Genomic DNA, 10,309 nt, shown 5'->3' on the forward strand with positions numbered 1-10,309 from the left:
TCTAATAATTTTACATATATTCTGGTGCAGTTTTTTGACATTTCCACCCTCAGCTCTCTTGTCTCTACTTGAATTGTGAAAGGTTTTTTGGACAGGGTTTGGCTTGTGTGGTGGTGCAATTCTTACCCCTCCCTGCCCTCCTTGTTGGGCTGCTTGGTGCCAGGTGTGATTCCATCCACATCCCCCCGAGCCATACACCATCTGTGGAGATAAGGACTGATAACCTTGAGGAGCCTGGCTCCTGCCCCCCCAATTGCTTGGAAAAGGTTATACCGGCCCATCACCTCCTGATGGCCTGACACCCCTGTGCCTGGGATGTGGTCAGATGGAACAATAACAGGGTTGCGTGTTATTCAAATCCTTGTGCAGCTGCCGGAAGGCACCAGATGGGATTTGACAAAAGTCAGTTATCTTGGATCCTATAAACTGCGACCCCCAGAGAGACCCTTTGAGCTCTCCTGGATGGCAGCGGGCTGTGACCAGCATCTCCCCTGAGCTGGGAGCCTCTCAGGTGTCGTCTGCTCCAGACGGCCGGCCGGGGCGAAGTCCCCCCGCTCGAGTCTCGATGATCGCCCGTTGAGGAATGCCAAGGCATTGGGAGTATTTGCTCTGAACTCGAGGGGGAAATTTTCTTTGAGCTGCTTCTATTTCACCTGTTCATTGGTGTGTGTGTGTGGGTACGTTCCTTGCCCTTGTTCCTGTGTGCTTGTCCCTTTTGTGTTCATTTTACCGAACCCAAACCCCTTTGTTCCTGTATGTACCTGTCTGGTTTGTGTATGCGCATGTACCTATGTGTATAAATTAAGGTACCGTTAAGTAAGTTACAGTGAATATTGTCATTTTAGAACCTGAATAAGTTGCTTTTCTTTCTGAGCTATTTTGTATTGACAAATAGTTGTTAGTTATTAATAAATCTAGATTATTTTTCTAAATCATTACCGTGTCAATACTTTCATCCGCGACAGGGGGATATGGGGGTGTGATTTGGTGGGATATCGGGGTGTTTGGGGGAGATATGTTGGGGTGATTTAGGGGCATAAGGGGGGGTTGGGGTGATTTGGGGGGATTTGTGGGCCTGGGGGATATTGGGGGTGATTTGGGGTGATATGGGTGGTTTTGGGGGTGATTTGGTGGCATATGAGTGGTTTGGGGGCATATGAAGACGTTTTAGTGGTGATTTAAGGTATATGGTCGTTTTGGGGGTGGTTTGGGGGTATTATGTGGGATATGGGGGTATATGGGGAAGTTTTGGATTGATTTGGGGGACCTGGATCGATTTTGGGATGATTTGGGTGGATATGGTGGGGTTGATGGAATATGGGGAAGTGATTAGGAGGAGTACGGGGCAGTTGAGTTGATTTGGGGGAAGATGAGGGAGTGGGGGATATTGGGGGTGATTTTGGGGAATATGGGTGGTTTTGGGGGTGATTTGTAGGGATATGGGGGGTGTTTGGGGGATATATGTTGGGGTGATTTCAGGGCGTAAGGGGGATTTGGGGGTGATTTGTGGGAATATGGGCTGTTTGGGGAGGATTTGGGGGGATATGTGGGGTTGTAAGCATTTGGGGGGATATGGGGTGGTTTTGTGGTGATTTGGTGGTATATGGGAGTTTTGGGTGGTATGGGGGCAGATTTGGGGAGATATGGGGGGATTTGGGGGGATATGGGGGATATAAGCATTATTTTGGAAGGATATATGGGTTTTGCGGTAATACGGGGAAGTTTTGAGGAGATTGGGGCAGATTTGTGAGATTTATGCAGTTCAGGGAGGGTTTGGGGGATCTGGGGAGGTATTGGGGGTGCTTTAGGGGATATAGGGGTGTTTGGGGTGATTTAGGGGATAGAGAAGGATTGGGTGTATAGTGGGTTTGTGGGTGATATGGGGGTTTTGAGGGAATATGGAGGGATTGGGGTGATTTGGGGGTGTATTGTGGTTTTTGGGGTGATTTGGGGATCTGTGGGGAAGTTTTGGGGTGATTTGGGGGAATATGTGGTATTTTGGGGTGATTGTGGTGGATATGGGGGTTGTTGGTATATGGGGGTGATTTGTGGGCATATGGGTGTTTTGTGGGGTGACTGAAGGGGATATAGGGGGTGTTTGGGGGAGATGTAGTGGGGTGATGTGGAGTCATGGGGGGGATTGGGATGATTTGGGGGGATATGGTTGGGTTTTGGGGCGATTTGTTGGGCTACAGATGAATTTGGGGGCATATGGGGAGGTTTGGGGCTGATTTAGGGTATATGGTGATTTGGAGTGACTTGGGGGTATGTGGGGGCTTTTGGAGTTGATACGTGGAATATGGGGAGGTTCAGGACTGATTTGGGGGGATATTGGGGGTTTGGCGGGATATGGGGGTTTGGGGTGATTTGGGGGTATAGGGTGGGGTTGGTGGGATATGTGTGGTTTTGGGGTAATATGGGTGATACGGGGTGATATGGGTGTGTTTTCACAGAATCCCCGAATCATCCGGGCTGGAAAAGCCCTTGCAGCTCCTCCAGCCCCACCATGACCCTCCCCCTGACCCTCCCCAACTGCCCCAGATCCCTCAGCGCTGGCTCAGCCCGACTCTTCAACCCCCCCAGGGATCCCGGGGACTCCCCCCTGCCCTGGGCAGCCCATTCCAACGCCCAACAGCCCCTTCTGCACAGAAATCCTTCCTCAGAGCCAGCCTGACCCTGCCCTGGGCAGCTTGAGGCCATTCCCTCGGGGCCTGGCGCTGGGGCCTTGGCTCCAGAGACTCATCCCCCCTCTCTGCCCCCTCCTGGCAGGGAGCTGCAGAGGGTGATGAGGTCTTTGGGGTGATACGTGGGCTATGGGGGTATATGGGGAATAGTGGGGGTGATTTGGGGGGTTATGGGGGGTTTTGGGGTGATATGGGGATGTTTTGGAGTGATTTGGGGGGATGTGGGTGTGTTGTATTGATATGGGGGAAGATTTGGGGGAATATGGGAGGTTTTTGGGGTGATTTGCTGGGACATGGTGTGATTAGGGGGATATGGGTGTGTTTGGGGCTATATGGGGAGGTTTTGAGGTGATTTGTGGGGATTTGAGGAGATATGGAGGGTTTCGGGGAATTTGGAGGGGTTGTGCGGGGATATGGGGAGGTTCTGGGGGTGATTTAGGGGTATGTGGGCGTTTTGGGGTGATTTGGTGGGATATGTGTGATTTGGAGTTATATGGGATATATGGGGGTGTTTTGGGGGCATTTATGGGGTTGTGGGCATATTTTATATCTCATATTTTTGGGAGGGAAGGTGGTTTCTCCCTCTCTGGCTAATGGACTGGAAAGAAGCTGATCTCTGGCGCCCTGACTAATTCTTAGGACACAAAGTTGGCCTCTGGCTACTTTGATACTTTGGACTTCAGACTCCGCGGGCGGGGCCGCGTCCGCGCACGGTCCCCGCGCCGCCGCCGCCGGGCGCTCTCCGGGGCTGGAGCGGCGCCGCCCGGCCCTGCCCGCGCTGCCCGCGCTGCCCGCCCCCCCGCAGCGCCGGCCGGGCCGCGGGCGGGGCTCGGTGCGAACGGGCCATGCACAAGGCGACCGCTCGCCCCGCACCGGCCAACAGCCCGCTCCCGGCCGGTGACCCCAACAGAGCGGAGATCCCGCCGCCGCCAGACACGGCCCCGGGGCTGTGCTCCCTCCCGGCCGGAGAAAATTAACTCTCTCCCAGCCAAAACCGGGAAACTCTTGCCGAGGTGAAAGCTACTCGGGCCGCGGGGGAGAGACTGGGCACGGGCGAGCGAACGCCGCGGGTGACCGCCAGGGAGAGACGGGGCAGGCTGGAGGGTTTCTGTCGGATCGCAGCGGAAGGTCCGGGCTCCGTGCCGGGGTGTGAGAACCTCTGGGACCAGCCGGGGGGCAGGAAGGTGCTGAGGGGACACGATGGGGGCCAGGGGGTCCCCGCCCCGCCCAGCGGAACCCTGCCCCACCCGGCCTGGGTGACGCGTCACAATGTGACCCCTTTGTGACATCGCTCCGTGTCACCCCCGGCACCGTATCTGAGCAGCGCAGCCCCGCAGTGCCTGACAAGACGGGGAAGGGACAGGGCGGGAGCGCAGCGAGGAGACTCCTGAGCACAGCCCGCGTCTTTTCCCGTCGCTCCCTAAAGCTGAACCCCCACCGTCCCTCAGCCGTTTCTGAGGATGGCAGAGAGACCCCCCAGCAGCCCCAGGGTGGTTTGGGAGGAGGTGGGGGCTCCCCAGGAGAGCAGCTCTCTGCCGGAGCCCTGCGAGGTGTCCCTGGTCCAGGCCCTGCGGATCGGTGAGCGAGGGGGCCGATGCCAGGACCCCGTTTCCCCCGTTTCAAGCTCTTTTCACCCCTTGGGAGGCTGGTTGGCCGAGATGGCCGTTGTCTCACCGACTCCTCCGTGTTTCCGTGTAGACGAGACGCTGCCAGAGGAGATTCCAGAGGAAGCGGGATGGGATTCTGAGGGCGCCTGGTTGCTTTCTTTACTTGACTGCAGCGACATGGGAACGGTAACGAGCTCCCCCCTCGCCGGGACCCTTGTCCGTGTCATCGGCTTGTGCGAGCAAAGGGACCCAGAGGTGGTCGAGCTGCTCAGCCAAGCTCAGCGTGACACGCCTTCCCCTGTCCTTCCTCCCGTAGGTGTTTGGCGAATACTTCCGGCCTTCGCAGAAGACGGACGTTCTCCTCGTGGGCATCGAGGCCTTGACGGCAGACGATGCGCACGACAGGCAGATGGGCGGTGACATCGTGGACATGGCCATGACAGACCCCGTGTCCTGGCTGACGGATGTAAGTGCCCCGTGGCTGGACTGTCCTGTGTCAAGACGTGTCAAATCTTCCCTCCTGCCCTAACCCGGCTCTCTCGGGCACCCAAAGCCAGATCAAGGCAGCAGGGAGGGGTGGGAAGGGCAGCACCATCCTCACCCGTGTCCCCTCCAGGTGCCAGAAATCCTGAGACACATCCACAGAAATGTGGAGCACATCCACACGGAGCCAGCCCGGCGCAGCCTGCACTCGCTGCTGCTGCTGCTGACGGAGTGGAGCCCCAGGGAGGTGGTCAGGAGCCTGTTGGGCATCTCTCCAATGAGTGACAGGTACCGGCCCCGACAGCCTTGAGGGCTCGTTCCCCACGGGGAGAGTGGCCCAGAGGCCGTCTGGCTGCCAGACCCACAGAAAACTGCGGGCTATCCCCGAGGGGCAGGGCTCTCCATCCCACCACGCTTCCCCCTGCAGCCAGAGCCGGCCCAAGCGGAGCCCGTGCCCCGTGGGAACAGAACCTCACCCCCTCTGCCTCCCCGGGCACCCCGAAATGAGAGGGTGGGCAGGGCCGGGGTCTGGAGGCGCCGAGGCAGCTCTGCTGAGCGAGTTGGCTCTGGCTCCGCAGGGCGGCCGTGGCCATGTGGGAGGTGCTGGTCTCCGTGCCCTGGGCTCTGCGGAGAGTCATGTCGGAGCTGCTCGGCGTGCTGCAGGACTGGCGGCTGAGCAGGGTGTTCAGCTCTGCCACGGAGGACGCCTGCATCTACCCCTTGGCTGTGAGTGACCCACGCCCAGCCCCACCGCTCTGCCTTCCTCCTCCTCCTCCTCCTCCTTCCCCTGCTCAGCACCAGCCAGACCCCCGTGCCACAGGCTCAGGGCCACCCCGTGCTGGTTTGGCCCCACCAAGCCCGTCCCGGCACAGGCAGCGCTCTGCCCTCCCCCCTGCCTGCGCCCCCCTGCCCAGCTCCGCAGCCTGGAGACCCCGGGAAGGGGCAGAAACCAGCGTCGAGGCGGTTGCTGGTCCTGGGTCAGAGACGTGGGGACTCGGAGGTGGCTTCAAGGGGAGAGGAGACCCTTGCCATGGAGCGTGCTGGTGCGGGGAGGGAGCCCTGCAGCTCTGCTGGTCTCTCACCGCTGTCTCCATTGTAGCTCCTGGCCTGCGCTAACATTGACACGGAGGAGTTTGCTGCCCTCTACAAGGCCCAGAGGTACCTGAGGCGTCCCAGCCCGGTGTTCCTTTCGATGGTGCTCACGGGCCTCAACACGCTGTCGAAAACACCTGAAATGGTGAGTGGGGGGTCGGCAAGGGGAGCCACATCGGCAGGTGGGGGCTGGGGCGGTGGGGGGGTCTTTCACCGCTTCACAAAAAGGCAACGGTGTGTTTCGTACAGGCCAGAAAACTCGCGGTGCTGCTCCCCGACATCCTGGAGACCCTGACAGATGCCAATGCCAATGTCAAGACGAAGGCCCTGGTGTTGTTCATCAGCGTGATGGGTCACATGGAGAGGGAAGAGGCCAACCTCATCTCCCTGAGCCTGGCGGAGAAGCTCCTGCCCCTCTTCGATGATGTAAGGCTGCCGTGGGCGCCTGAGCCGAGGCGACGGCTGTAAGGTGGCTGCCCTTGAGTGTGGCCATGCGGGAAGCGTTTGGGCAGGGGTCCCCCCCTTGCTCCTCTTGTGTAGCCTTTGGGGGCTCTTCCCCTCCCCGCTCCTCTTCCGCGGCCTTTCAGGGCTCCGGGGCCGTTGAGCCGCAGCTGCAGGTCTGGCCGACGGCTCCTGCGTTCAGGATCCGGCCCCAGAGCAGCTCCTCTCCCCCGGCCACGCTAACGCCCCTGCTCCCTGTGGGCGAGGAGCGGCTGGTGCTGAGCTCCCTCTGTCCTCCTCCCTGCCAGGAGTGCAGCCGCGTGCGGGAGCTCTCCATCCGCCTCTTCCAAGACATGATGAAGACCGTGGTGGGGAGAAACAAGAAAAAAATGTTGAAGACAGTGCAGAGTGTGCTGCTCCCACTGTTACTGCACACCAACGAGGAGATCGAGAGCGTGGCCAAGGTGCAGTGACAGCGATTGGTGTCACGGGGAAGGGTGTGCTGACACCACGGGGGTGGCCTGGGCCTGAGGGACAATGGGAAGGTGTCACCGCAGGGTCCCGCTGCACTAGTCCCCGTGCTGCAGAGCTGGAGGGGGAGGTGGGGACCCCCTGCCCCACAGGAAGGGTCCCTGCAGCCCCAGCACGAGCAGGGCCAGAGAACCTGGCACAGGCAGTTCCCTGCTCAGCCGGGGCCGGCTCCCAGAGCGCGGCATGGCCCCAGCAATGAAGGGGAGCCGGTCCCGGGATCACCCCGTGCCCCCAGCTCAAAGCCAGGCCCAGAGCAGGAGGATGCCAGGTCTCCTTCCCTGGGCTCTGGGGCCATCTCCCAGCCTCTGCTTCTCCGCAGGCTTCCCGGGACACCCTCCACGCTTCTGCCAAGTTCCTGGGCCTGAGGAGGCTCAGCTCTGTGGCCAAGACAGGGCAGACACCCCTGATCGGAGAGTGCTTGGTGAGGACAACCCCCAAACCCCCGGGGCGGGCTGGACGGGGGCTGCAGCCGTGCCCGGGGGGGCTGTGCCGCTCTGCATCGCCGCCCTGCCCCGGCCCCGCTGCTCCAGCTGCAGCCTCCTTCCCTGCCCTCCAGCACGCAGCCCCCAGGGGCTCTTCTCCAGGAGAGCCCGGCCCAGCTGGGCCCTGGCAGCGGGACGGAGGGGTCTCGGCACCCCCAGCCCCCTCTGCCCGCGGCTCTCTCTGGCCCCCAGCCCCACGGGGCTCCTGGCTGGGAGACGGGAGTCACTGGGAGGGAGCTGGGGTGCTGGCGGGAGGGACTGGTCCGGACTGCTGTGGAGGGTCCGCACCAGCCCCGTGCCCTTGTGCTCCCTCAGATAACGCACAGGAGGAGCAGGGTGGAGGAGTATCTGCTCCAGAGCCTGCCCTACCTGAAGGACCCTCAGGCCACCGTGCGGGAGGAGGCCGTCAGGTTCATCGGTGAGTCCCCAGGGACCCATTTCTGGCCGCCCAGACCCAGTCGCCACTGGTGGGGCTCGCTGGGGGTCTTGATGGGTCCCAGAGCCCTCGGGAGCTGTCCTTGCCGGGGGACAGCCCTGCCCAGGGGGAGCAGAGCTCTGACATTAGCTCTGTGCCCCAGGTCTTGCTGCGCGGCGCCAGAGCATCCTCAGCCAGGAGAGGCTGTGGCACATCTGCGATGGTGAGTAGGGGACAGAACCCGGGCAGGTGCTGCCGTGCCCAGCCCCGCCCCAGGAAAACGCTCCGGGGGCAGAGGAGTAGTTTCAGAATGTTTTTTCAAGAGCAGTTGCACAAAGTTGTGTGTGTCTTTGACACACAGGTTAGCATATCTCTTTAGTAAGGTCTTGAAATGGGAGGAATTTTGTTTTCTCCCCAGAAAGGAAGGGAATTTGTGGGGGAAGGACAGCCGTCTCTGTCCTGCCCCTTGCCAGGAGGCTGATGATGTCCAGACTCCACACTGATGCTCAGATCAATACACGGGCTCGTTGAGGCCACACACAACTCTAGACCAGCTCGTATGGCAAACAAAAAAATGACTCTGTGGTCTGGCCCAGTCCTGAGCTCCTTTGTGTGTCGGGGGCACACGGGTCATTCCTGAGCAGCAGCTTCAGCCGCTCTGGTTCTCTCACCGGCTCCTCCTGGCCAGGGAAGAAGATGGATGGGGCTGGCATGGGCTGGGGGGGGTCCTGGGGGACTCTGCAGGCACTGGGGGCTCACGTCTGCTCTGCTCCCTTCTCTCGCAGCGCTCCTGCCCTTGGGGAAAGACACTGAATTCTCCATCAGGTCCCTGGCAGCCAAGACCATCTCGGTCCTGACCATAGAGCAGAGTCCGACATCGAGATGGAGCCTGCGGTCGCTGTGCTGCTGGCTCTGATGAGCCTTCAAGAGACCAAACGCTCTGGAAACAGGCTGTCCTTGAATAATTATTTTTTTTAAAATAAAGCTGGAGCCACAAGCCGCTGGGACTCCGTAGCGTCCTTCCCACGGGGACCCCCCTGAGTGTGCTGAGCAGGGTCCCCCCCGGCCTCTGCCGCTGCCCCCAGGACCGCACACCCGCACCCAGCCCGGAGAGGAGGAGGAGGAGGAGGGAAGCTTGGGCCCATCCTGCCCCTCCTGAGACACCTCAGGGCACAAAAAAGCTCCCGTGCGCCGAGCTGGCACGTCGCCATTTGTCCCAGCACCAAATCCTCTCTTGTACTGGGGAGCTGGGCTGGATTTCACTGGGCACTGGTTAGTTGTTAGAACATTGTAAGGCTAAACTGGGGCATTCTGGGGTCCAAAGAGAATTTTGGGGCAAAGTTTGGGGGCTTTTGGGGGTGCTGGTGCAGCGCTGCCCGCCCCTGCCCGCGCTGCCTGCGCTGCCCGCACCCCCAGCAGCGATGGCCGGGCCGCAGGCGGGGGGCGCTGGGCGGGGGTTCGGTTTCTCCCGGCACTGTCTGGGCTCGTCCTGCCCAGCGCGGCCGTGCTGAGGCTCCTCCAACCCCGGGGTGCTGAGCGGGGCAGTGCCAGGGGCCCAGCGCCGCCCCCCGCTGTCTGCTCGGCCCCGGGGTGCAGAGGGGGTTCAGGTTTCTCCCGCCGTGGCTGGCAGCTCCTGGCAGCAGAGGACTCCCTGAGCCACGGCCTGGCTGCGGCGGGCGCGGGAGCAGGGCACGGGGCTGGGGGTGGGTGTCATTCTGGGGTCTCTCGTTGCCAGGCGCCCCCAGACGGCGTCGAACCGGGGAAGCTCCGCTCGATGCGTTCACCGGCCCGTGACGCCCTTGCTGGAGCTCCCTTCGGAACACACAAGTTGTTCTGTGTCTGGGCGCTGCCGTCCCCGCCCCTGCAGCCCCACCAAACCCACCACGACATTTGGGTGCCCTGCCAGTCTGCCGAGAGCCCGGGCAGAAAGAGCCGTTCTGCCCCGCGGGGATGTCCCAGGCGACGTCAGCACGAAGCGCAGGACAGCTGTATCCTGCCACCCCTCTGGAAACGACACCCCCCTTGGAGAGAGCTGAGAGGTCACACCCAAGCCGGCGCTGAGGGCCCTTTCTCCGTGCCCCGTCTGCTGGCAGAGCACGGAACCAGAAACGAGACTGCGGCCAGGCAGATCAGCCCTGCGGAACAGGAACAGAGGGGCCAGGAATGAGAACGACAGCAGTTAAGGCGTCAAAATCACGCCAGAAACCTGGGACGTGGCCCCTGAACTGCGGTTCTGTACCATCAGTGACAGGGGAAGGCTGAGCCACAGCCGTGCGCCCTCCCGTCTCACCAGCTGGCAGCAGCGCATCTCCAGAAGGGCCGGGACACTTCCACGCAGCCAAGAGTGGGTGCCAGTCCCACACCGACACCGGCACTCTGGGGATTTAACCCTTTGCAGAGGCAAGAGGGCAGCCGTCAGCTGCCACGGCAGAACAACTCTTTGGCAGCTCCCCGAGGAAAAGGCAGCAGATCAAACACTGCAGCCCCCAGCTCCAGACCAGCCTCTGTGCTCAGACAGGAGCTGCCCTTGGATCCGAGGGGCGACTTCGCCCAGAGCCACGCGAGCCTGATCCA

General features: G+C 61.1%; 1 protein-coding gene across 1 annotated transcript; it reads left to right on the plus strand.

Annotated features, from left to right (window-relative positions):
- Nucleotides 1-4,342: 4,342 nt before the first annotated feature.
- LOC141972317 (maestro heat-like repeat-containing protein family member 7) lies at nucleotides 4,343-8,651 on the plus strand. Its single transcript, XM_074930202.1, has 11 exons — nucleotides 4,343-4,477; nucleotides 4,608-4,757; nucleotides 4,908-5,062; nucleotides 5,353-5,500; nucleotides 5,874-6,011; nucleotides 6,116-6,292; nucleotides 6,616-6,771; nucleotides 7,158-7,259; nucleotides 7,636-7,738; nucleotides 7,899-7,958; nucleotides 8,521-8,651. The coding sequence occupies exons 1-11, from the start codon at nucleotides 4,343-4,345 to the stop codon at nucleotides 8,649-8,651; spliced, it is 1,455 nt and encodes a 484-aa protein (XP_074786303.1).
- Nucleotides 8,652-10,309: the final 1,658 nt, after the last annotated feature.

This window comes from Athene noctua, chromosome 32 (genome assembly GCF_965140245.1).
Source record: "Athene noctua chromosome 32, bAthNoc1.hap1.1, whole genome shotgun sequence".
In the NCBI taxonomy this organism is placed as follows: Eukaryota; Metazoa; Chordata; class Aves; order Strigiformes; family Strigidae; genus Athene; species Athene noctua.